A 25588-nucleotide genomic window follows, 5' to 3' on the forward strand; every position below is an offset into this window, starting at 1 on the left:
ATTCCACCAAAATTTATTGATTCGACACAAGGGGAGCCAAAGAATATTCTCAAGTATTAGCAGCTGAGTTGTCAATTCAACCACACCTGGAAACTTAATATCTACAGCAAGGTATTTAGTAGCAAAGTAATATGATAGTAGTGGTAACGATAACAAAAGTAACGGTAGCAAAAGTAATATTTTTGGGTTTCATAGTGATTGTAATAACAGCAGCGGAAAAGTAAATAAGCGAAGAACAATATATGAAAAGCTCGTAGGCAATGGATCGGTGATGGAGAATTATGCCGGATGTGATCGATCATGTAACAGTCATAACCTAGGGTGACACAGAACTAGCTCTAGTTCATCAATGTAATGTAGGCATGTATTCCGAATATAGTCATGTGTGCTTATGTAAAAGAACTTGCATGACATCTTTTGTCCTACCCTCCCGTGGCAGCGGGGTCCTAATGGAAACTAAGGGATATTAAGGCCTCCTTTTAATAGAGTACCGGACCAAAGCATTAACACATAGTGAATACATGAACTCCTCAAACTACGGTCATCACCGGGAGTGGTCCCGATTATTGTCACTTCGGGGTTGCCGGATCATAACACATAGTAGGTGACTGTAGACTTGCAAGATAGGATCAAGAACTCACATATATTCATGAAAACATAATAGGTTCAGATCTGAAATCATGGCACTCGGCCCTAGTGACAAGCATTAAGCATAGCAAAGTCATAGCAACATCAATCTCAGAACATAGTGGATACTAGGGATCAAACCCTAACAAAACTAACTCGATTACATGATAAATCTCATCCAACCCATCACCGTGTAGCAAGCCTACGATGGAATTACTCACGCACGGCGGTGAGCATCATGAAATTGGTGATGGAGGAAGGTTGATGATGACAATGGCGACGGATTCCCCTCTCCGGAGCCCCGAACAGACTCCAGATCAGCCCTCCTGAGAGAGTTTAGGGCTTGACGGCGGCTTCGTATCGTAAAACGCGATGAATCCTTTTCTCTGATTTTTTTTCTCCTCGAACACAAATATATAGAGTTGGAGTTGAGGTCGGTGGAGCATCAGGGGGCCCACGAGGCAAGGGGGCGCGCCCAGGGGGTAGGGCACGCCCCCCACCCTCGTGGACAGGTGGAGGCCCCCCTGACGTGGATTCTTCTTCCAGTATTTTTTATATATTCCAAAATAATTCTCCATTGATTTTCAGGTCATTCCGAGAACTTTTATTTCTGCTGCACAAAAATAACACCATGGCAATTCTACTGAAAATAGCGTCAGTCCGGGTTAGTTCCATTCAAATCATGCAAGTTAGAGTCCAAAGCAAGGGCAAAAGTGTTTGGAAAAGTAGATACGACGGAGACGTATCAGGGATCGGGACCCTACCCCCTCAATCACCTGTAGCCGAGCGCCCCGGCCCGACCTCTTTCGAGCCCACAGTCACATCCTCCAATGGACGAGTGATGACCCACAAGCCTAGGGGATCTATCATAGTCGTTTCGATAAGTAAGAGTGCCGAACCCAATGAGGAACACAAGGAAATGACAAGCGGTTTTCAGCAAGGTATTCTCTGCAAGCACTGAAATTATGAGTAACAGATAGTTTTGTGAAAAGATAAATCATAACAGGTAACAAGTAATGAAAGTAAACAAGGTGCAGCAAGGTGGCCCAATCCTTTTTGTAGTAAAGGACAAGCCTGTATGAACTCTGATATAAAACAAAGCGCTCCCGAGGACACATGGGAATTGTTGTCAAGTTAGTTTTCATCATGCTCATATGGTTCGCGTTCGTTACTTTGATAATTTGATATGTGGGTGGACCGGTGCTTGGGTGCTGCCCTTCCTTGGACAAGCCTCCCACTTATGATTAACCCCTCTCGCAAGCATCCGCAACTACAAAAGAAAAAGAATTAAGGTAAACCTAACCATAGCATGAAGCATATTGATCCAAATCAGCCCCTTACGAAGCAACGCATAAACTTGGGTTTAAGCTCCTGTCACTCTAGCAACCCATCATCTACTTATTACTTCCCAATGCCTTCCCCTAGGCCCAAATCATGGTGAAGTGTCATGTAGTCGACGTTCACATAACACCACTAGAGGAGAGACAACATACATTTCATCAAAATATTGAACGAATACCAAATTCACATGATTACTTATAACAAGACTTCTCCCATGTCCTCATGAACAAATGTAACTACTGACAAAGTATATTCATGTTCATAATAAGAGGAGTATTAATTATCATTAAGGATCTGAACATATGATCTTCCACCAAATAAACCAACTGGCATCAACAACAAGGAGTAATCAACACTACTAGTAACCCACAGGTACCAATCTGAGGTTTTGAGACAAAGATCGGATACAAGAGATGAACTAGGGTTTGAGAGGAGATGGTGCTGGTGAAGATGTTGATGGAGATTGATCCCCTCTTGATGAGAGGATCGTTCGTGATGACGATGGCTTCGGTTTCCCCTCCCGGAAGGAAGTTTCCCCGGCAGAACAGCTCCGTCGGAGCCCTAGATTAATTCTGCCCAGGTTCCGCTTTGGGACGCCGGCGCTTCGTCTCGAAAGCTTCCTTCTTATTTTTTTAGGTCAAAACACACCATGTAGCAGAAGATGGGCGTTGGAGGCCTGCCAGGGGGCCCACAAGGACGGGGGGCCCTCCACCCATGTGGCTGGCTGGTGGCCCCCTCTGGTGCTTTCTTCGTCTAATATTTTTTATATATCCCAAAAATATTCTGCGTGAAGTTTCAGGACTTTTGGAGTTGTGCAGAATAGGTCTTTAATATTTGCTCCTTTTCCCGTCCAGAATTCCAGCTGCGGGCATTCTCTCTCTTCATGTAAACCTTATAAAATAAGAGAGAAAAGACATAAATATTGTGATATAATGTGTAATACCAGAAATCACCTCCTAATCAGAACCAGCCTCCTCCCTAGCATGGTTTGCATCAGAAGCCATGGCCATCACGCGTGCATGCCCCTCAGCCACTCGAGTATGAATTAGGCCCCTCTTCGTCACACTTTCCGCGACAACAGCCTAGGCCAACTCCTGTGCTCCAAAGCTTTCCAACCTCTCCAAAGGGAGCCTTGCTCAGGACTCCAAATAACATGACTACTTGAGGCCACTTTCAACAAGTTTGCATTAGACGTAAGAGCCAAAACTTTAAATGTTGGCATAGATCACGTAATGGGCTTAGGAAATATACCTTCGAGGCCTTGTGTCGCCTTAAGGTTCATTGCCCTCTCCATCATACCCGAACCCGACGTGATGACCGACATCACACTCTCCCTGGAAGGTAGAAGCCGTGATTGGCGAGGTGGGGTCCTGCACACCCTCCGCCGCCTTCTCATTCTTCTCCCCCCACTTGAGTCCCAGCATCCCCTTGAACGCCCCCCAAACATTTTTCCATGGGGAGCATATTTTCGATGAAGGTCTCCCCATCGAACTAGTCCAGGAGTGCCATAGAGTTCCACGGTCTTGTCAGTAACATGGACATTTCCAAACCCTTTAGGTGTCGTGGAGAGCATAAGGGTGAGACTGCGCGACGAGTATACCTGAGCGAGTTGGAACTTGGAAGGATGGGAAATTTTAAGGGTTTTGGAGTTTGATCTTTGAGCATGTAGTAACAAATATTTCCTCTCATATCGTCGAAGATCTCTTTTTGATAGTATCAACTAATGGCCTCAAAGTGACACTTATTGCCAAAATGGAATTAATAAACAGTGCCCTCGCCAAAAAATATACAAATAATAGTTAATGAACAGACTGTCTGTCTGCTAGCAAAATTCATGGAAAGGTTTATTAGAAGGGTGTTTGTTTTCAGGGACTTATTGGTCTAGGGACTTAAATAAGTCCCTATAAGTCTCATCTAAACCAAACAGGAGGGACTTATAGGGACTTAAAGTGGGCATTTGGGACTTATGAAATAAGACTCTCAATAAGGGACTTATAGGGACTTATAGTTGTAATATGGTCTTATAGAGACTTATAAGTCCCAGAAACCAAACAGGTAGGGACTTTTTAGGGACTTGGGACTTATAAATTGGAACTAAAAAAAATCTTAAGACTTATGAACCAAACAGGGCCCTAGGCACGCACCAGGGCGCCGTGGCAAGCCACCCCACATTATTAGGCTTGCACCATGACGACGATGTGCCGCGGTGGTATATATAAGACGGCGACAACTACATCTAGCTGCATGGTTGAGGAGAAATGGCGGGAGCCCACAAGTTCATCTTCCCCAACTTCCTCTCGCTTTTCTTCCATGGTGGCTGTGGGGCCGCATTGCCACCACCGCACCCCTCTGACGTCCTTGTCCACAAGCGGGCGCCACCCTCGGCTCGGCTCACCGACGCAACCGCGCTGGTCGTCGACGTCGACGGCGGCTTGCTCCTCTCCTCGGGCTCCCTCTTCCCCTACTTCATGCTGGTCGCCATCGAGGCCGGCGGCTTGCTCAGGGGCCTCCTCCTGCTCCTCCTCTACCCTTTCATCGCCTGCATCGGCGGCGACGTGGCCATCAGGGCTATGGCCTTCGTCGCCTTCTGCGGGCTCCGCGCCACGAGGTTCCGCGCTGGCCGCGCCGTGTTGCCGCGGTGGCTCCTGGAGAACGTCGGTCTCGAGGCGTTCGACGCCGTGCGGCGGCGGTGGTCCTCTGGCGCTGCCGGTAGGAGGGCGGCGGTGGTGTGGGCCAGCAGGATGCCGAGGGTGATGGTGGAGCCGTTCTTGAAAGATTACCTGGAGGCCGACGTGGCCGATGTCGTCGCGGCGAGGGAGATGAAGGTGCTGTGGGGGCTCTATACCGGCCTCATGGAGGAAGGAGGCGGCGAGGCGGCGTCCGAGGCAAGGAAGAAGATCATGGAGGGCGCCTTCGGCGATGATGTCGTGGGCTTCTCCGGAGGATCCATGGAATTTCTTTGCAACAACACTCTGTCTTCCTCGTGCAAGGAGGTGTACGTGGTGAGCGCCGAGGAGAAGAGCAAGTGGCGGCCATTGCCGCGGGACGAGTACCCGAGGCCGCTCGTCTTCCACGACGGCCGCCTCGCCTTCCTTCCGACGCCGCTCGCTACCGTCGCCATGCTCGTGTGGCTCCCATTGGGCGCCGCTCTCGCCGTGGCCCGCATCGCCGTCGCGATGACGCTCCCATACAAGTACGCCACGCCGATCCTCTCCGCCACGGGCCAGTCGTGGCGCCTCCGCGGCTCGCTGCCGCCGCCGCCGTCGTCGCGCGGGCAGCTCTACGTGTGCAACCACCGGACGCTCATCGACCCCGTGTACGTGTCCATCGCGCTGGACCGCCCCGTGCGCGCCGTGTCCTACAGCCTGAGCCGGCTCTCGGAGCTCATCTCCCCCATCGGCCGCACCGTGCACCTCGCCAGGGACCGCGCCCACGACGGCGCCGCCATGGCGCGCCTCCTGGCCGGGGGAGCGCACGTCGTGGTCTGCCCCGAGGGCACCACCTGCCGCGAGCCGTACCTGCTCCGCTTCAGCCCGCTGTTCGCCGAGCTCAGCGGCGACGGCGTCGTGCCCGTGGCGCTCGCCGTCGAGACGGCCATGTTCCATGGCACCACGGCAGGCGGCTGGAAGTCCATGGACGCGCTCTACTACCTGGCCAACCCAAGGATGTGCTACACCGTGGAGTTCCTCGGCAGGGTCGACACGTCGCCCGTCAGGGACGGCGGCGCCGCGAGCACGGACGTGGCCAACCGCGTGCAGCGCCTGATGGCGGCGTCGCTCGGGTACGAGTGCACCATGCTCACCAGGAAGGACAAGTATCTCATGCTCGCCGGCAACGACGGCGTGGTGCGCGCAAAGGGGGCAGCGTGCCAGTGGCCGTGACGGAAAAGAATTACTCTACATGCAAGCGTCGGAAAAAAAGAAAAAGAAAATAGAGGGAGGCAGAACAAATTTGATTTGAGATCGAGAGTTTGCTACAGCATATGTACTCTGTAGCCTCTGTTAAAGATATATACTACTCCCTCCGTTCCTAAATATTTGTCTTTTTAAAATTTCAAATGGACTACCACATACGGATGTATATAGACATATTTTAAAGTGTAGATTCATTTATTTTGCTCTGTATGTAGTCACTTGTTGAAATCTCTAGAAAGACAAATATTTAAGAACGGAGGGAGTAGTATATACTCTTTAAAGTTTTTGCACATCCTTCAACGCCGCATTACCTTTTCCATATGAGAATAGGGTTCTTTGGCCCTGGCAAAAATATATACTCCTTATATTTTGAAACTCATACATAAATTCATATATACGTAGATACACTTACTCCTATAAAAGCTCCCATCCACACCCTAATTCTATAAGTATCTGCAAGAATCTGACGCACATTACCAGATGACTTGAAATAAATTCAGGAAAAATGCGAACATTGGTGTCAAGTCTAAGACTTCACCACTGTCCTCCTAACCACTCAATTACATATTGGTTCACTCTATATTTTAGAATTGAGAGAGTATATATATCATGAAAGAAATGACACAAATAATCTCCCTACATTATGTTCACTAGGTAGTATTAGAGCATCTCCAAAAGTCCCTACATGTACATTATGTTCATCCATTACATCACCACCAAAAGTTAGCACTAAACCCTAGCCTAGCTACAAAACTCATTTGTACTAAACCCTAGCTAAATGAAAGGGCTCGGCGATGAACGCTACAATAGCCGCGGCCATCACCACATCGGTGGGGGCCATGTGGCGGTTCTGTGGCAGCCTCGAGATCGGAGTGGGAGATGACCACAACCAACATCACCTACTCCTCGGCATCTGCCCGAGACGGGGAAGCCTATCAGCGAGGGGAGTGTGAAGGGAGCGGCGTTCACGATCTCAGAGCAGGGTAACGACCGCGACCATCATTGCCTCCTCCTCGGTTTCGTTGGTCGACACCAGGGACATGGGCCGAGGGAGGGTAGCGGGTCGTCGTTCGGGAAGAGGGCCTGGATGACTAGCGACCAGAGTCACCCTCCATTAGCGGCGGTTGAAAGCTGCCTTCTTCCTCGTCTGAGTCATCATGTGTCGTCATGACAACATGAGGTGGGGACGCCCAGGGGCCCCTATGGTGGGACGGCTCGCCATCGTCTAGTGGAGATCGAATACGACGAGGCTAGCCAATGTCATTGGACCGAGGTGCGTGATCACATGAAGGGACCAAGGGGTTGTTTGGTTGCTGCCCCCATTCCTCGCCAATCGTGGGCTGACCAAAAAACTAGCAAAGGATTCGCGTGCACTGGTTTCACCAATTTGTTGGCGTGAAATCAATTGGAGGGTGGGTGGACGGGCTGAGCATGCCAAAAAATAGGAGCTAATCCAAACATACGCCCACGTCTCAGTCAACGCCAATGTTTTGGCTTGGCAGGTGAGGGCAGCGATCCAAATGTCCCCCAAGTACGAGTGCTGTTACCGTTGGCGCGAGTGATTGTCGATCATCCAAAGAAGCTAGATGTCACGGTGGGGTCCGAGCAGGTCCTCGCAACTGTGGCAAGGCATCATGGGAAACGACCGGTGGGGTTTGTAGATTGGACTTCTGGGATCGTAGTGCAGAGTGAACCGGGGCACGAAGAAGAGAGCGAGGCAAGAGAAAGTATGAAAAGGCCCTTTTATGAAGGTGAGGTCGGTGCGGGGTTACACCACTAAATCAAAAAAAAAAAATGTGACTACAATACCAAACAAACTTGCATACATGGCTGCTTGCATTTTCGCTACAAGACAAGTTGTGGCTGCTTGCATTTTTGCTAGAAGACAAGTTTAGGTCATCAAAAGAACCCTACAAAAGTTTAGGTCATCAAAACGAGCATGTAGCTGATTGATATTTTTCCAGAAAAAGGGAAACAAATTGGGAGAAAATGAAAAATGCGTCTGCCGGGAGTCGAACCCGGGTCTATTGCTTGGAAGGCAATTATCCTAACCGTTGGACTACAGACGCTTTGATGTCAGCAACATTTCATTACCTTATACCAACGGAACAGAAAGGCGTCATCACGCACTATTCTTGAGACGTACAAGAAATGAGAGACAAAATGCCACCGTCACCTGCGCAAGCAGGCCCAGAAAGTCATTACTTCACACTACAGCCAGTCTGGGGGGACGAAACAGTGGAACAAACCACTCCACCGATCGCTTGATCGATGGCCTGGATAGTTCTGCAATGGGAAGGGCTTGCTGGAATCTAGCCTGGATAGTTCGAGCCATGAAAAGATTGCTGAAATGTGACCTTGATGGTTCTTCTGCCATCAACAGCCAGTTTCTACCAAAATGCCAGCATCATCTGCAGAAGCAGACTCCAGACCAGACCTAAATTTGGGGGCTAAACAGTTCCGACATCCTAGATAGTTCATCTGCCATAACCTGGATAGTTTCTTCTGATACAGAGAAGATTGTGCTAAAGTGTTGTCTTGAATGAACAGGAGAAAGTAGTTAGGTCGTGGCTGACGGCCTTCGGCGATAAATAGCACCTAACAAGAGCAGGAACCAGAGATTGGACAGAAAGCCATGGGGCTTTCCACATTATGGCCATAATGTTAAAAGGGAATCTGTACTAATTGCCGCACCTTATGATGAACTGGAAAAAAATCTAGTAAGTTGTCTGTACAAAGTTGGTGGACATAATTAGTTGGTACTCCCTCCGTCCGGAAATACTTGTCCTCAAACGCGTTGCGTCTGAAGGAATTTGCTTGAAGGTTCTTCAGATTATGACCAAAACAGGCCAACATATCAACAAGATGACAAGATGGCATTGCTTACCAGCAGGTATTGAAAGTTTCCAGATCGTGATCAGATTGATCGAGGGGGGCCACGAGACGTGATTAAAGTTTCCAGATCATAGATACGCTGTTGAAAGCAAAGTGCAGGATCATGCGCAGCAACAGTACCAGTATAAGGACAGTCGTACACCAATTTCGGCTCATCAATGCACCATACGGCAAATAGCAAATAAGTGAAGAAACTCACTAAATTATCTAACCAATGCAGAATGATTTTATTATTTCCAATTGACAATTCTCCTGTCGGCAGAAAATCTGGAACCAGCTGCTTGGTATTGTGGCATGGAGAAAATTATGGCGAGATAAGACGGTGAATCAACAAGGTCCCAACAATCAATAGAAAGTCTTAATAATCTCAAGTAAGGTACATTTAAGAAAACCTACCCATAACCAGTTCCAAGTGTTGAATTCTTGATCATCTGAAACTCACGCCACAGGCCCTAAATGCAACATACTCCCTCCGTCCGGAAATACTTGTCCTAGAAATGGATAAAATGGATGTATCTATAACTAAAATAAGTCTAGATACAACCATTTCTACGACAAGTATTTCCGGATGGAGGGAGTACAAAGTAGTGACAGAACAAAATGATATGCCAAATTCAGAGAGATGCATTAGAACTACATACATTTCAAAGAAAGATGGTCAGAAGCATGCACAGATAAGTTCAGTGATGATAAACTGCAAATTTTTAATAGTCTCTATTTGATAGAAAAACTTGCAGGAGACCAGCAACAAACAAGTTGGGGGCATGAACAAGAATTCTCTACGACCAAAGTTATTGCTACTTATTGATTGGCGAATCCACTCAATCATCTCCAGCCTTTATTGAGCATGGAGGACACCTACCAACAACTGTTGAACAGTATTAAGGTATGATCATTCGTGAAGTTTGCATACCTAGCCAATCATCTTCCACACTGCTAGATTGCCACCATATTGGTTAGATCATGTCATGAGTTTAACAAGTCAATACCCAGCACTGTACTCCGTTAAATGCAGTTGGAAATGTTAGTACCTTGTACAGACGAAAGCAAAAAGATTCTAAGAGTGTCTGGATAAATGATGAAGATATGCTGATTTTTTGGAGTAACAATATGAACCAAACGGTGCATATATAGGCTACCAAGGTTTAATTAACTATACAGTCCAGCAAACATGAGGACCTGCAGAGGAATTCAACAACTACCATGCAGAATATGAAGGAATTTGCCAGTCACTAAGCATTTTGTCACGCACAGATCAACAGCAACTGAATGCATCGAAAAAACTAGTCTACTCAAACAAGGAGAACATCAGAAGTAACATAAGCACGTCTTGATCAAATTATAGACCAGCTCTTCTTATTTACTGCTAAAATAAAAGCATCTATTCCAACTACCAAGCATCTAGATATGTAATGACTTCGGCAATTAGTTTTACTAATTAAGCCAATAAAAGGATGCATGAGTTTTACAATAGAGAGTTGTGCTAATTACTTAGATTTGCCTTTTTAACCCACACTGGTATTTTGGCTTTTGATGCTTTTCAAAAAATAAAAGGTGTACTAAACAATGCATCTACAAGGGAATGATCATACCACATAATTTGGAAAAACAACAACAAGATTTAGGGAGAAGACCTGATGAGCTTATCTCACTAATTACTACCATCGTAATAGTGGTCACCGATACAGGGAAAACACCTAATGTAATTACTTCATCGTACAAGTGTTCCTTTGTATAAGAACTAAACCATACAGTAGATACGCATGCTACCTCAAGACCTTCTCCACGGTATACTTCTCCAGTTTCACCTTCCTATTTCTTCTTCTGAGGTCTTCGGCATTGTCATCGTCAACTTCATCAACAAGAATGATTTCAGGTTCATCGCCATCTTCAACGTCATCGTCAACATTGCCAAAAGACTCTAGTTCAGCCTCATCATCCCCATCGTCCACCCTCCCATATTCCTCATCAATATACTCGTCATCCAACTGTTGAGATCGCATAGCATGGAACTCTGGTGGAGGAGGGCAATCTTCAGTAATCGCCTCATCTCGTTTCATCACAAGGTGTCTAATGATTCTTTCATCCTTATCTAGCAGAGTCTTGAACTCGTTTATGGATTGTGCCTGTATCTCAAAGTTCATTAGGATGTAGTTGGCATGTGTTGCTTTCTTTATCTTGTAAGCAAGTCTGCGCAGTCCCCAGTTGTTCACCCTCCAAATCCTTCCTTTCTTCTCTCTGATAAAGTCTACAATAGAACGAAGAACATAGTTTATAGCATACCTTACAGCAGCAAAATCCTCGATAGAACTGAAATACCCCAAATAGTATGTTTTAGGCGATTAAAGTTAGCAAATCAGCCAGACAGGAGTATTCTTTAGCAGGCCATGGCTCCAGAAGAGTGTCAAACCCTTTGCCGCCATAACATGGAAGTTTGTCATACTCATCATGACTGAGATTAACTCGCTGAGGATTTAAGTACATACAAACAACATGTGGACAAAATCACATCTTTGTACAACTGAGTAAGTGATGCGTGAGTATCGAGAAATGCACCTTGTACTTTTGATACAACGTCTTCAACTTCTTCCACGCGGTCCTCGTGAATGAGGTAAACAACTTCATAGTGTCGCACTGCAGAATGATGGAGAATGTTCATTATCCTGATCTTAGATCACCACATCTGAACAGGCGTGCAATGATGCCGCCATATATAACCAATTAAAATGTTTTGATAAGGGGGGAAAGGGAAGAGGTCTTACTTCTTTGCAGATTTAAACCACTCTCTAGCTGAATGTTAAGAAGCTCGTATAGCTTTTCTGTAAATTTAGTTGGGTTAGACAGATCGCGTATTGGCATCAAGCACAAAAAGGACCAACTGAGTGCAAAATGACTATCACCTTCTTCGGCGTCCGCGAATTCTGGCAAAGCTTCACCGTCCTCTTTCACCTTTTTCTGCAAAACAATCAGCACAAAAAAGTATAATCAACTATAAATCTCATTTTTTGCTTTCTTCTCAAGGAACAAATAAATATTGAAAATGTTATGGCCGGCCGGCTTAGGCCCGCAAGTTATCTTAGTTTTTATTTTTAGATTAGGCAAGTTATCTTAGGCAAGTTATCTTAGGTTGATTCTTCTACAAGTTATCTAGGATATAAATATAGGTTGTAAGGCTCTTTTTGAAGGCAAGCAATAAGAAGAATATTATCTCCTATTGCCCGGCTCCCTGAGGAGCCGGAACCCTAGCCGCCAACAGCCCTAGCCACCGCCCTTCTCCTAGCCGCGACGGCGCCCTGCCGCCGGCGCGCCCGATCCTCGCCACGTCTCCCTCCATCCTTCCCTTACCACCTACGCCCTAGACCTGGTAGAGTACTTGATCCTACCAATTTGGTATCAGGTAACCGGGTTTCGACCATGTCTCCGCCAATTCCACCGCCACCACCACCGCTGCCCGCCAACTCCTCCACCACCGCCGCCTCTGCGCCGGGCGTCACGGCCTCGCTCTCGGCGGGCACCACTGCGTCGCTCTCAGCGCCGGTCCTAACGGCACCCGGCACAACGCCGGGCCAAGGGCAGCCACAGGCCCCCGTCCAACACTCGCCGCCGCCATCACCTCCCCCGCAGCCGCAACAGTTCACGCCGGAGGCCATGGCGGGCGTCCTCAACGACCTCGTCACCGCGGTTCAAGGGATCCGCCTCTACCTGGCAGGTCCGTACGGGCCGCCCCCACCACTCCATCCAGCCATGGCCGCGGGTCAGCAGGCGCTTCCATGGTACTCGGCACCGGGGGCCATCACCGGACTCCATCCAGCCATGGCCGCAGGTCAGCAGGCGCTTCCATGGTACTCGGCACCGGGGGCCATCACCGGAGGCTACCCGGCGCTCCCCGCCCCAGCGGCCGCACCGCCGCCTTGGGCGCAGTGGCCGCCGCAGATTGCGTCGGCAGCCCCGCCACTTCTCGCCACCACGGGGCCGCAGTGGCCCACTTGGACCGCGCCGGCCGCGCCGTCCTCCGTCGCGCCCTACCTTCCAGCGGCCTCGGAGCAGGGTCCTCCACCGGCCCCGCCCAGCCCTAACCTGGGCACCGGCGCCTCGGAGCAGGGCCAGACCCAGCAGCTTCTTCTGGCGTCACCGCCGGCCCCCACGCCGCAGGCGCCGGTGCAGCTCCACCAGGCGCCGCCGCCATCGACAGTACCACCACCCGCGCCTAGGGCTACGGGTCGGCCCCTGCACCAGGTGCAGTTTCCACCGTCACCATCGCCGATCCCCGCTTGGGCGACCGGCTCGTCTTCGGGGCCGGTCTACTCCACGGCGCCGGAACACCCGACGCCCTCCCTGCGGTTTGATCACCCCTCCAGCTCGGCGAACTACGCCCCGGCGCTTCTCGACCCAGCATACGCGCTGGCGGCGACTACGGCCGCCCCCGGGCACGGCGGGCCGACACCCCCTCGCTTCGCCAAACTGGACTTCGCCACCTACGAGGGCACGGAGGACCCCCTCAACTGGCTCAACCAGTGCGAGCAGTTCTTTCGAGGGCAGCGGACGCTCGCTTCGGATCGCACCTGGCTCGCGTCCTATCATCTTCGAGGCGCAGCGCAGACCTGGTACTACGCCCTCGAGCAGGACGAGGGCGGCATGCCACCATGGGAGCGCTTCCGGGAGCTCTGTCTCCTCCGGTTCGGGCCTCCTATCCGCGGGAGCCGACTGGCGGCCCTCGGCCGCTTACCTTCACATCCACGGTGCAGGACTACGCCGACCGCTTCCAGGCCCTGGCGTGCCACGCGCCGGGCGTCTCCGCACTCAGCGCGCCGAGTTATTTGTGGGTGGTCTACCGGACCATATCCGCGTCGACGTGGAGCTTCGGGGACCCCAGGATCTCCAGTCGGCCATGTATTACGCCCGCGCGTTCGAGCGCCGCGCGGTGGCCATCTAGCAGGAATCACCGTCCCAGACTGCTGGGTCGCTACCCGAACCGGATTCCGCGCAGGGTCGGCCTGTGCAGGCTTCTGCGGCACCCCTCGCCGCGACCGCGGGGCGCCCGTTCCGCCGGCTCACCCCAGCTGAGATACTCGAGCGTCGCCGCCAAGGGTTGTGCTTCAACTGCGACAAACCCTACAAGCCCGGCCACGCCTGCCCGCGACTCTTCTACCTGGAGGTGGCAGACTACATTCCGGAGGACGCCGTCGCCGCTGACCTGGCCGCCCCAGATGTCGAGAAGGTGTTTGACGCTGGTTGATTACCTCGAAGAGTTCAAGCAAGCGCTTCCCCACCTTACAGCTCGAGGACGAGCTGTTTGTGCAGGCGGGGAGAAGTGTTATGGCCGGCCGGCTTAGGCCCGCAAGTTATCTTAGTTTTTATTTTTAGATTAGGCAAGTTATCTTAGGCAAGTTATCTTAGGTTGATTCTTCTACAAGTTATCTAGGATATAAATATAGGTTGTAAGGCTCTTTTTGAAGGCAAGCAATAAGAAGAATATTATCTCCTATTGCCCGGCTCCCTGAGGAGCCGGAACCCTAGCCGCCAACAGCCCTAGCCACCGCCCTTCTCCTAGCCGCAACGGCGCCCTGCCGCCGGCGCGCCCGATCCTCGCCACGTCTCCCTCCATCCTTCCCTTACCACCTACGCCCTAGACCTGGTAGAGTACTTGATCCTACCAGAAAACTTCTAATCTAAGGAAACAAACATTAAAATGATTATAACCGAACAAATAAATATTGAAAACTTCTAATCTAAGGAAACAAACATTAAAATGATTATAACCATTACAATTTGTCTGTCATTTAAGTCTTAGCAGTGATAGTTTGGTCCATTGGCTAATAGCAACGATTTATGGTGTTCAGAGATTAACGCAATCATGCAAGGAACCAAATTAGAAGGAGCAATTCCTGCTGAAGACCATGCTGCGACGTACTTACAGGACCATCTTCTACCACCGGCAATTCAAAATACAGATTTTTTTGCAGGCAATGCTATCTTCTGTGATGCTGCATGGCGAATACAACCAGATGATGGTACTAAACATGCAGGAATTGGAGTCTTCATCCAGGTTCAGAACAATCAGCATATCCAGCAATTTCACATCTCGGCAATGTCCCCCCGGCTTCTTCTACCTAGGAAGCCGCCGCCGCCGGGCTCGGTGACCTGCACGCCCCAGTTGCCGCGGAGGTGTTTGGTGACGGCTGATCACCTCGAGGAGTTCCGCAAAGCGCTTTCCCGCCTTCCAGCTCGAGGACGAGCTGTTTGTGTAGGCGGGGAGAAATGTTATGAGCGGCATATATTACAGCCAGGCAGTTAGGGGCCTGGCCCAGTTATCTTATCGTGTTAGGGGCTTAGCCCAATTATATCATTAGGAGGATTATATAAACTCATGTAAGGACCCGTTTTGAGATTAAGCAAGAAGCAATCATTATTTGCTCGGCTTCCCGAAGGGAGCCGGGAGACCTAACCCTAGCCGCCTCCTGCCAACGCCGCCGCCTCTTCCCTCGCGCACGACGGCGACCGCGAGATCGCCCGCGTCCAGCCCCCTCCTTCCCCTACAATCTCCGCCCTAGACCCAGTAGAACCCTAGTTTCTACCATATTTCTTCCAAACGAAAGATGAGGGGCCAAATGCCAAGCATAAGGGACTGTTACCAGCATTTTAGCAAAATAGAAACATTGCAGATTGTATCAGTAGAATTCGCCCATCCAGCCCAAGAAACATCATCATGAAACTACACTTGTGGATCTACCCATGCTCACTATTAATAAATACTGCAATCTGGAAACTATGAGCAGAGAATGATACCAAACTATGCTCAGAGAATGACACCATATTCAGAATTCAGATACGGAAAGCTGCAACAAATACCATCTATTGCCTCCAATAATCTGCCTAGCTTTTCGGTCCAAGGTCTATCGAATAATATGCCTACTTCACCAAACTAGCAACCATGCTACATTTGATATTCGTCAAAGGGAGTTCATTATCCATAAGCTAACATCAAAATTCTCCGCAACCCAAATGCCAACGCTCTACAGAATTAGTGCAACTGCCCGCAGCACAAATCACGGGCACACGCACCTTTCTGAGAAGCACGGCCTCGGGGAACGGCCCGGTGACCTCGCCGGCCTTGGGGTTGAAGCTGTGCGCGTCCACCCTCTCCTCCCCCGCCTCCCCGTCCTGCCGCCCCCTCTTCTTCCTGGCCCCCGCGACCACGAACCGGCGCCTCCCCACGCCAAGGGCGAGCCGCACCGTGCTGACCAGCGGCGGCGAAGGCGCCAGGAGGAAGAGAGGCCGCGTCGACGCGGCGGTGGCCTCCATGAGCGACGGTTGTCGGTGAGAAGAGGAGAGGAGGAAGGTTCTCGCGGGGGTTTTGGTTTGGGGACGCGGAGCGAAACGAAACGTGGGCAGATAAGGTAGTTAACGGGCCGGGCTCTTGGGTGGACCATTTTGTTTTTTGTAGAGGCCGCGCGCTCAATCAATATGGGCCGGGTTCTGGGAAAGCCGGCCTCTCCGTCTTCTTCCTCCTCCGGCCGCAGTCGCCTAGGGTTTTGCGGCTCGTGGTCGTACTCGTAGCCATGGACGCGAAGGCGGCGCTGCCGCCGACGTCGACTCAGGAGCAGCAGAAGCAGGAGGAAGGAGGCGGTGGAGACGGAAGCTACGGCGTGCTCCTGTACTACAAGTACGCCGATGTCCCCGACGCCCCCGCGCTCGCGGCCTTCTACGAGTCCCGCTGCCGCGCTCTCGCGCTCGTCGGCCGCGTCCGCGTCGGCCCCGACGGCGTCAATGCCACGGTGAGCATCCGCCTCTTTCTAGTTCTCCCCCCGCTAACGGCGCCGTGTTTTGCGGATTCCCGTATGTATCGTGGTGGGTACTTGAATTCGTGGCGACGTTTTGCGCTGGTAGCTCGGGGGAAGAATGGCGGCGCTGGAGAAGCACATCGAGGAGATGAGCTCGAACAGCCTGTTCGACGGGACCGACTTCAAGCTGGCCTCCTGCGAGGACCCTATCGACGAGAGGGTCGCCAGGGAGTGCGGCTTCACGTCACTCTCGGTTCGGCTCGTCAAGGTTCTCTTCTTCCTCACAAGGCAAATGTTTTGACCATTTATGAGCTCGTGTAGCACCGTGAAGTCTTGTCAATTACATTGTGTCTAATGCTGTTCTTGGGATTGGCAGGAGCTGGTTACGCTTTGTTCCAACCCATCGCTGACAACGCCCGATATCTCATTCGCCGGGAGGCATTTGTCAGCGGCTGAGTTCCACTCGGTGCTTCAGACTGTGGGTGGGTTGATTCTCAAACCGAAGCTTGTATACATCTGGCTGTCAATGTGATCTACACTCTGCTTAGTAGCGAGATCATTCTCTTGCCATTAAGAACAGATGTTTAAACAAGAGCTTGATGCTAAGTTGGATTGCTCTTGTCGCAGGAACTGGTTCGGATACTGAGGCGCCTGCGGGGCAGAATGATGTGGTTGTTTTGGATGCAAGGAATCTGTATGAGACGCGGATCGGCAAGTTTCATGTACCAAATGTGGAGACGCTGCATCCTGAGATCAGACAATACAGTGACTTGCCATTGTGGATAGATGAGCATACTGAGAAGCTACGTGGTAAATCAATTATGATGTATGTATGGCCAGGTCTTCGAATTATACATTGCTTTAGAGTTTAGGCAACACATTTAGCAAGCAATTTAAGAACTACCTTATTGGTATTTTCAGGTACTGCACAGGAGGTATACGGTGTGAGATGGCCTCAGCTTATATCCGCTCCAAAGGTGAAGGCTTTGAGAATGTTTTTCAAGTAAGCTGCACCTTTCGGTTGCTAATTTTGAGATTTCAGACATCCGTACATATACACCATGATATCGTACTTTGCATTATTTATGATCATTTATTATTGTGCTTGCGTTAGTTATACGGTGGCATTCAAAGATATTTGGAGCAATATCCCGATGGTGGCTATTTTGATGGAAAGAATTTTGTATTCGACCATAGGTTAGTGCTGAACTTTGTGCTCGAACCCTTGAACTATTTCATAGTAACTCAGTTACTTAACTTGTTTCAATATGGTTTAACAGAATCTCTGTGGGAAGCAATAAAGATAACATACTTGGAACTTGTTTGATATGTGGATCTACCTATGATGACTATTCCTCTCGGTGTCGTTGCAGCAATTGCAGAATGTTGGTCTTAGTGTGCTCCACATGTCAGGTACCTAAGATGACATGCTTTATATTGTTTTCTAAATTGTTGCTAATTACCTTAATTTCATTCTTGATGACTCATGACAGAATGTGTCTGCTAAATCTTGTAAACATTTTCTTCTCCAGGATTCTAATAAGGAGTATGTATGTGAACTATGTCTAAAGAATGGAAAACAGTGCTGTGAAATATCTGTAAAGCAAGACTACCAAGCAGAGTCAGAGCTATCTGAACCTTCTGACATTGGAAAGCTATCCATAAGCAACAAAATTTCAACCTCTAAAGCTCCTGGGAGTAATGGTAAGGTCTGTATCAATTCACATTTGTGTCATTCGGATGTTTGGCTATTTAAGATATTATCAAGTATGCCCAGCCTAGAAGTCCATATGCTACGTAGGCAGAACTATGGAAGTGTTGCTCACCAAGAAAGAGTAATGCACAGTAGATTCGCTAATTTTGTAGAGTAACTATGTAGGCAGAACTAAAGAAGTGGTGCTCAGCAAGAAAGAGTAACACACAGTAGATTCGCTAATTTTGTAGGGAGTATTTGAAACCTATGGGGTCAAAATGAACTCCATAGACCATATGGTAGCAAGCTTCTGTACTAACTTAACTAGTCGTTACCCGTGTATTGCTCTGGAGCAAAGAGATAAAAGCATTGGTCAAATGGAAGGTCTGTCCGGCGCACGCCTCAAGCACGGCACACATGCAGCTTTTGACAGTGTTGCAACAAATGTTGATGTCTTTCTCCTGTTTTCTCCTCACGAACTTCCACTTGTAGTTTGAAGTGCCTATTTCTTTTTCAATCAATTCGTTTGTGGTCTTCAATTCATTTTTGTCTGAGATAGTATTACCTTTTGTCGGTACCCGTGTATTGCTTCCGAGTCAGTATTTTTGTCTGAGTGTTAGTATTGCAACTTGTGGAAATGATGTACCAGGTAGTGAGCAGCTGAAGAAGTTGAGGATTCTCTGCTTGCACGGCTTCCGTCAGAACTCTTCAAACTTTAAGGGAAGAACATCATCACTTGCGAAGAAGCTGAAACACATCGCGGAGCTTGTCTTTATAGACGCTCCACACAAGCTTTCATTTGTATACCGACCACATCCAGATGTCTGCTCCGACAAACCCTCACCTCCATCTGGCACAGCAAAAACAAAATCCGCATGGCTAGTTTCTCCGAACATGAGCTGCCACACCATGCAAGATTGGAAGGTTGCAGATGCACCGTTTGACCCCCTTCAGTACCAGGAACAAACAGACGGGTTCAAGGAATCATATGCATACCTTGAAAGTATAATTGCTCAGGACGGCAACTTTGATGGCGTTCTCGGTTTCTCCCAGGGTGCAGCAATGGCTGCCTTACTGTGCAGGCAGCAGCAGAAGACTTGCGGATCTCCAAAGTTCAGGTTTGGGATATTCTGCTCTGGATATCCAGCACCTGTTGGCGATTTTGACAGAGAGCCAATCAGGCTCCCCTCGCTCCATTGCTTCGGTGGCGGTGAAGGTCATGACAGGCAGATCGCAAGCAGGGCAAGCACTGAACTTGCTGGCATGTTTGAGGAGGGCCGGTGCACCATCGTTGAGCATGACATGGGGCATATCATTCCTACCCGGCCACCCTACATCGATCGGATGAAAGAGTTCCTATGCAATTTCATATGACCTTTTTGGAAAATAGGGGATGTGCTTTGTTGTATCTCTGGACCTGCTATGATGTATTTCTTCTTTTTGTATACTACTTTTGCCTCTAAAACCGAAGGAAAGGAAAGACAACAAACAAATCAGTGAGTTGAAACCAGATGCTTTGTGGATGGCGCAAAATAGTTATTGTCCCGCGTACAGCACTGTATAAAATCATGTCTTAGGATGTGCCCATTATTCTGCTTTAGTATTTGTGCAAATTTTTTATATATCTATAAGTGTGAAAGATTTTGATTGTTTGAGCTAAAATTTTGTTTGACCTTCAGGGAAAAATGACATGGATACTTTGAACAAAATGTAACATGTATTTGGTTTAGGACAAACTTTGACCAACAATTTCTCTGCTACCCTCTGTCTCATAATGTAAGACGTTTTTTGACACTACACTAGTGTCAAAAAACGTCATATATTATGGGACGGATGGAGTATTTTACATGGTATAAAATTGGTATTAGATTTTTATTCAAAAGTATTAGCTGGTGATCATGATATTGTATCACATGAGTTTCAGTGTAAAATTGATCAAATATTTGTCAATAATTTTTTAGGTGAGTAATGGCCGGCAAGATTGATAGTTCAGAATGCTCTTTCTCCATCGCCATCTCACTTTGTGCAGGTTTGTAGTGTGTGATCCAACTTACATCAGATATATGATCATTGCAACAAATTCTGACAATAAAGATTTTTATAAAACTGAAACATTGAGATTTTGAAGTTCCGTAATGACTTTGCTGATGAACTATGGACGATTAAAGTTGCACAAACTAGACTAGTGATGGCCAAAATCCACACCATGATGGAGGTAGAATGGTGAGACTTTTATATCATGCATCACTGCCTCAGACACACAACACATAACAAAAATAAACATAAAAACACCCCCCAAGGGGGTACATGTCTTCTCTCACTTCCCTGTGCTAAATAGGGCGTCCTGCGAGGGACCATGGAAATTTGGACCCTGGCTACATTGTAGCTAGGTTTTCTGATTTCGTCTCATAGTCTACACACATATGTTATTGTTGGAAATATGCCCTAGAGGCAATAATAAAATGGTTATTATTATATTTTCTTATTCATGATAATTGTCTATTGTTCATGCTATAATTGTGTTATCCGGAAATCATAATACATGTGTGAATATATAGACCACGACATGTCCCTAGTGAGCCTCTAGTTGACTAGCTCGTTGATCAATAGATGGTTACGGTTTCCTGACCATGGACATTGGATGTCATTGATAACGGGATCACATCATTAGAAGAATGATGTGATGGACAAGACCCAATCCTAAGCATAGCGCAAGATCGTGTAGTTCGTCTGCTAAAGCTTTTCTAATGTCAAGTATCTTTTCCTTAGACCATGAGATTGTGTAACTCCCGGATACTGTAGGAATACTTTGGGTGTGCCAAACGTCACAATGTAACTGGGTGACTATAAAGGTGCACTACGGATATCTCTGAAAGTGTCTGTTGGGTTGGCACGAATCGAGACTGGGATTTGTCACTCCGTATGACAGAGAGGTATCTCTGGGCCCACTCGGTAAGACATCATCGTAATGAGCTCAATGTGACTAAGGGTTGGTCACGGGATGATGTGTTGCGGAACGAGTAAAGTGACTTGCCGGTAACGAGATTGAACGAGGTATTGGGATACCGATGATCGAATCTCGGGCAAGTAACGTACCGATTGACAAAGGGAATTGTATACAGTATTGCTTGAATCCTTGACATCGTGGTTCATCCGATGGGATCATCGTCGAACATGTGGGAGCCAACATGGGTATCCAGATCCCGCTGTTGGTTATTGGCCGGAGAATTGTCTCGGTCATGTCTGCATGGTTCCCGAACCCGTAGGGTCTACACACTTAAGGTTCGATAACGCTAGGGTTATTAGGAAGACTTGTATGTGACTACCGAATGTTGTTCGGAGTCTCGGATGAGATCTCGGACGTCACGAGGAGTTCCGGAATAGTCCGGATGTGAAGATCTATATATGGGAAGTTGTCATACGGTCACCGGAAAAGTTCGGGGGCATATCGGTATTATACCGGGGCCACCGGAGGGGTTCCGGGAGTCCACCGGGAGGGGCCACCTCTCTTGGAGGGCCTCATGGGCCGTAGAGGAAAGGGAACCAGCCCTTGGAGGGCTGGGCGCATCCCCCCTTTGGGCCCATGCGCCGAGGGTTGGGGGGAAACCCTAGAGGGGGCGCCCCCCTTGCTTGGGGGCAAGCCCCCTCCCCTTGGCCGCCCCCCCCCTCTAGATCTCATCTAGAGGGGGCCGGCCCCCTTCCTCCTTCCCCTATAAATAGAGGGGCAAGGGGAGGGCTTTAACAAATTCCCATCTGCCCATAACCGCGGGCACGACTTTCGAAAGTTCAAATCCCTGCAGGGGAGTCCCAACTTAGCCCATCACAAGCTCTCACGGTCAACGAAGGATATTCCTTCTCTTGAGACATTCCGATCAGACTCGGCATCCCGGTTACAAGACATCCTCGACAATGGTAAAACAAGTCCAGCAACACCGCCCGAATGTGCCGACAAATCCCGATAGGAGCTGCACATATCTCGTTCTCAGGGCACACTCAGATGAGCCAGACGTCGGGTAGGCCAGCCCAGAGTTGCCCCTGGTAGCCCCAGACATCGCTCAGTTGGACCAACACTTAGAGAAGCACTGGTCCGGGGGGTTAAAATAAAGATGACCCTTGAGTCCGCGAAACCCAAGGGAAAAAAGCTAGGTGGCGAATGTTAAAACCAAGGTTGGGCATTGCTGGAGGAGTTTTATCCAAGGCGAACTGTCAAGGGGTTTCCATTATAACCCAACCGCGTAAGGAACGCAAAATCCGGGAACATAACACCGATATGACGGAAACTAGGGCGGCAAGAGTGGAACAAAACACTAGGCATAAGGCCGAGCCTTCCACCCTTTACCAAGTATATAGGTGCATTAAGATAACAAGATAATATAGTGATATCCCAACAATAAACAATGTTCCAACAAGGAACGATCTCCAATCTTCACCTGCAACTAGCAACGCTATAAGAGGGGCTGAGCAGAGCGGTAACATAGCCAATCAACGGTTTGCTAGGACATTGTGGGTTAGAGGTTTGACATGGCAATTTGGGAGGCATGATAAGCAAGTGGTAGGCATCGTAGCATAGGCATAGCAAAAGAGCGAGCATCTAGCAAGCAAAGATGGAAGTGATTTTGAGGGTATGATCATCTTGCCTGCAAAGTTGTCAGAGTTGACTTGAGCCTCGTAAGCGAACTCAACGGGCTCCTCGTTCATGAACTCGTCTCCCGGCTCTACCCAAACAAGGACAACAAGCAAACGGAACACAATCAACCACGTGCAATGCTCAAACAACATGATGCAAACATGGTATGATATGCGGGATGCGGTATGCGATGCATATGCAAGATTTGACAAGAAATGATTGAACCTGGCCTCAACTTGGAAATCCAAGAGTGTCACTGGAAAGGTGTGGTGATTTCAGTTGAAATCGATATAAAGATCACCGAAATCGGATGCACGGTTTGGAAATGGCAAGCAAAACAAATATGACACCGGTCTGCGATAATCAGCAAATGATCAACTAAATGCATCAAGAAAAATATGCTACAACACTCAAACATGACAACAAAATACATGGCAGGGATCCACTCATGAAGCTTGACAAAATATGAACACTGAGCTACGGCTAATTCATCCATTAACAAGTTCAAACAAGCATGGCAAAAGTGCAAATGACAACAGGTTTCAGACTTAGTGAAATTAACACAAGTCTGGAATTTATCATCAGGAAGCACACTTTAGAGCATAAAAACTACATGCTATAGGAACTTAACATGGCAAATCAAGGCATGGCATGAAGCTACTCAAAGCACTTAACAAAAGTCTCTTAGTGACCTTGAGCCAAAAGGGATCAGAAAAAACAATTGCAAGCATGTGAACATGGCAAAAATATAAGCAGATTCAGACTTAGTGGAAAAATTAGAGCATGCAAATCAGTTAACGAGTAGGCATGTTTACGAGCTCAATGCACTCACTACAGAGCATGGCATGACAAACTAAGCATACACCCATCAAGAATACATAGCATAGAAGCTAGACATGGTAAGAACAACAACATAGCATGCACGGATCAATAGCAACATCATCGGAAAAATCGCTAAACATGTCAACAATCTGCGAGGATTAACTTTATAGCAAAAGTAGAGCTCGATTGACTCAAGCTAGGGTGCTCCATAAATGCAAAAAAAGACATGGATAGATAGAGCACCACAATGTTAACAAATCATCCTTACTGATCATCCTCAAAAGAGGCACGGATCACTAGGAAACAATATGAACATATGGCATAACGACAAAATCAGGACAAGGACTTGGTGAAATTCTAAGTCCCTGAAATCAGCATTACCGATTACGCTACTTTGCAAGCTTGTGCTAGTCACCACAAATATCACAAAAATACATGGCAATCACCTCTGTAAAGATGGCATGGCATATGACGAAACACATGTAGAGCTCAGGATTATAGCATGCACACATTAATCATGGTAAAAATGACATAGCTATTTGATGCAACAGATCTGACAAATTCACCACATAGCCCTCTTCCAACAGCATTTCGGGCATCAAGATGAGCTCAAATGAAAATGATGCAATGAGATGAAATGATGAACTCGACGAGACGAACATTACGATATGCTACACGCACGAATCGGAGCTACGGATGCAGAGTTATAGCATGCCAAAGTTTGCAAATATTTAGGGTTTGGGGATGAAAGTCAACCCTCTCAGATCCACATCTGGATCCAACCGGTACTGTAGCAGGGTGCGGAAAATGAGGATCGACGGCGACGTCGGGGAAGAAGAAGCAGCGGCCGACGGGGACGGCGAGGTCGCCGGAGCGGGATCCGGCCGGAGCTGCGACGGCCGGGGTCAGAGACGGCGCGGCGAGGCCGGGCGGTGAGGACGGGGCGGCGGCCACCGGGCGGCAGGCGGCGGAGGCAGTCGGCGTTGGCGCGGCGGCGGTGGTCGTGGTCGGCGATGGCGGCGGAGGGCGGCGGAGCTCCCAAGCGCGGGCGACGGAGCGCCTCGGCGGCGGCGACAGGCGCGCGGGGTCGGGCGCTCGGGCCCCTGCGCGGCTCGGGCGGGCCGCGGCGGCGGTGAACTGGGGACCGAGGGAGCGGCGAATGGGAGGAGGCCACGTGGCGGCGGACGGGCCGGTCGGACGTGTCCGTCCGGACTGAATTCTGTCCGGCGGCGCGGTGGGGAAAAAGGACTAGGGTTTTGCCCGAAAATTTCGGGAAGTGGCCTTTAAATAGAGGTAGAGGAGGCTAGGAAGCTCCAGATGGAGTGCGGTTTTCGGCCACGCGATCGTGATCGAACGCTCTAGATGATGGAAAGGTTTTTGGGCCAAATTGGAAGGGTGTTGGGCTGCAACACAAACGAGGCCTTTTCGGTCCCTCGGTTAACCGTTGGAGTATCAAACGAAGTCCAAATGGCACGAAACTTCACAGGCAGTCTGTTGGGGAACGTAGCAGAAATTCAAAATTTTCCTACGTGTCACCAAGATCTATCTATGGAGAGACCAGCAACAAGGGGAAAGGAGAGTGCATCTACATACCCTTGTAGATCGCTACGCGGAAGCGTTCAAGTGAACGGGGTTGATGGAGTCGTACTCGTTGTGATCCAAATCACCGATGATCCTAGTGCCGAACGGACGGCACCTCCGTGTTCAACGCACGTACAGCCCGGTGACGTCTCCTACGCCTTGATCCAGCAAGGGGAGAAGGAGAGGTTAGGGAAGACTCCATCCAGCAGCAGCACGACGGCGTGGTGGTGGTGGAGGAGCGTGGTACTCCAGCAGGGCTTCGCCAAGCACCGCAAGAGACGAGGAGGGAGAGGGGTAGGGCTGCGCC

At 49.0% G+C, this 25588-nt stretch overlaps 3 protein-coding genes and 1 non-coding gene across 5 annotated transcripts; 2 read left to right on the top strand and 2 right to left on the bottom strand.

The window, feature by feature from the left end:
- The first annotated feature begins 4226 nt into the window (after nucleotides 1–4226).
- On the top strand, nucleotides 4227–6002 carry LOC123106683 (probable glycerol-3-phosphate acyltransferase 3). Its single transcript, XM_044528776.1, has one exon. It carries the CDS (start codon nucleotides 4227–4229, stop codon nucleotides 5847–5849), a length of 1623 nt encoding a protein of 540 aa, XP_044384711.1. The 3' UTR covers nucleotides 5850–6002.
- A 1877-nt stretch (nucleotides 6003–7879) lies between these two features.
- TRNAG-UCC (transfer RNA glycine (anticodon UCC)) lies at nucleotides 7880–7951 on the bottom strand. Its single transcript has one exon. It is a non-coding gene; the product is annotated as a tRNA-Gly (tRNA).
- Nucleotides 7952–10397: 2446 nt separating this feature from the next.
- On the bottom strand, nucleotides 10398–16147 carry LOC123102554 (uncharacterized). Of its 2 annotated transcripts, XM_044523951.1 has the most exons (5): nucleotides 15840–16145; nucleotides 11678–11732; nucleotides 11540–11596; nucleotides 11334–11411; nucleotides 10398–11025 (listed from the first exon to the last, which is right to left on the bottom strand). In XM_044523951.1, the coding sequence occupies exons 1-5, from the start codon at nucleotides 16077–16079 to the stop codon at nucleotides 10544–10546; spliced, it is 912 nt and encodes a 303-aa protein (XP_044379886.1). In that variant the 5' UTR covers nucleotides 16080–16145; the 3' UTR covers nucleotides 10398–10543. The 2 variants fall into 2 exon arrangements, with proteins under 2 accessions (XP_044379886.1, XP_044379885.1); XM_044523950.1 differs by having other exon boundaries at nucleotides 11540–11732; nucleotides 15840–16147.
- Nucleotides 16148–16202: 55 nt separating this feature from the next.
- On the top strand, nucleotides 16203–19908 carry LOC123102553 (rhodanese-like domain-containing protein 6). Its single transcript, XM_044523949.1, has 9 exons — nucleotides 16203–16552; nucleotides 16665–16826; nucleotides 16935–17040; nucleotides 17186–17384; nucleotides 17480–17561; nucleotides 17673–17755; nucleotides 17839–17971; nucleotides 18091–18262; nucleotides 18901–19908. Exons 1-9 carry the CDS (start codon nucleotides 16337–16339, stop codon nucleotides 19623–19625), a joined length of 1878 nt encoding a protein of 625 aa, XP_044379884.1. The 5' UTR covers nucleotides 16203–16336; the 3' UTR covers nucleotides 19626–19908.
- Nucleotides 19909–25588: the final 5680 nt, after the last annotated feature.

This window comes from Triticum aestivum, chromosome 5A (assembly GCF_018294505.1).
Source record: "Triticum aestivum cultivar Chinese Spring chromosome 5A, IWGSC CS RefSeq v2.1, whole genome shotgun sequence".
Taxonomy (NCBI): Eukaryota; Viridiplantae; Streptophyta; class Magnoliopsida; order Poales; family Poaceae; genus Triticum; species Triticum aestivum.

What these genes read in the sequence shown, in the direction of transcription:
- LOC123106683 (XM_044528776.1), top strand. Translation starts at nt 4,227, where the DNA reads ATGGCGGGAGCCCACAAGTTCATCTTCCCCAACTTCCTCTCGCTTTTC.
- LOC123102554 (XM_044523950.1), bottom strand. Translation starts at nt 16,079, where the DNA reads ATGGAGGCCACCGCCGCGTCGACGCGGCCTCTCTTCCTCCTGGCGCCT. An exon ending in TGGTTTAAATCTGCAAAGAA is followed by an intron (nt 11,412 to 11,539) that starts GTAAGACCTCTT and finishes ATCATTCTGCAG; the next exon opens with TGCGACACTATGAAGTTGTT. An exon ending in CGTTGTATCAAAAGTACAAG is followed by an intron (nt 11,026 to 11,333) that starts GTGCATTTCTCG and finishes GTTCTATTGTAG; the next exon opens with ACTTTATCAGAGAGAAGAAA.
- LOC123102553 (XM_044523949.1), top strand. Translation starts at nt 16,337, where the DNA reads ATGGACGCGAAGGCGGCGCTGCCGCCGACGTCGACTCAGGAGCAGCAG. An exon ending in TCTCGGTTCGGCTCGTCAAG is followed by an intron (nt 16,827 to 16,934) that starts GTTCTCTTCTTC and finishes TGGGATTGGCAG; the next exon opens with GAGCTGGTTACGCTTTGTTC. An exon ending in TAAAGCTCCTGGGAGTAATG is followed by an intron (nt 18,263 to 18,900) that starts GTAAGGTCTGTA and finishes ATGATGTACCAG; the next exon opens with GTAGTGAGCAGCTGAAGAAG.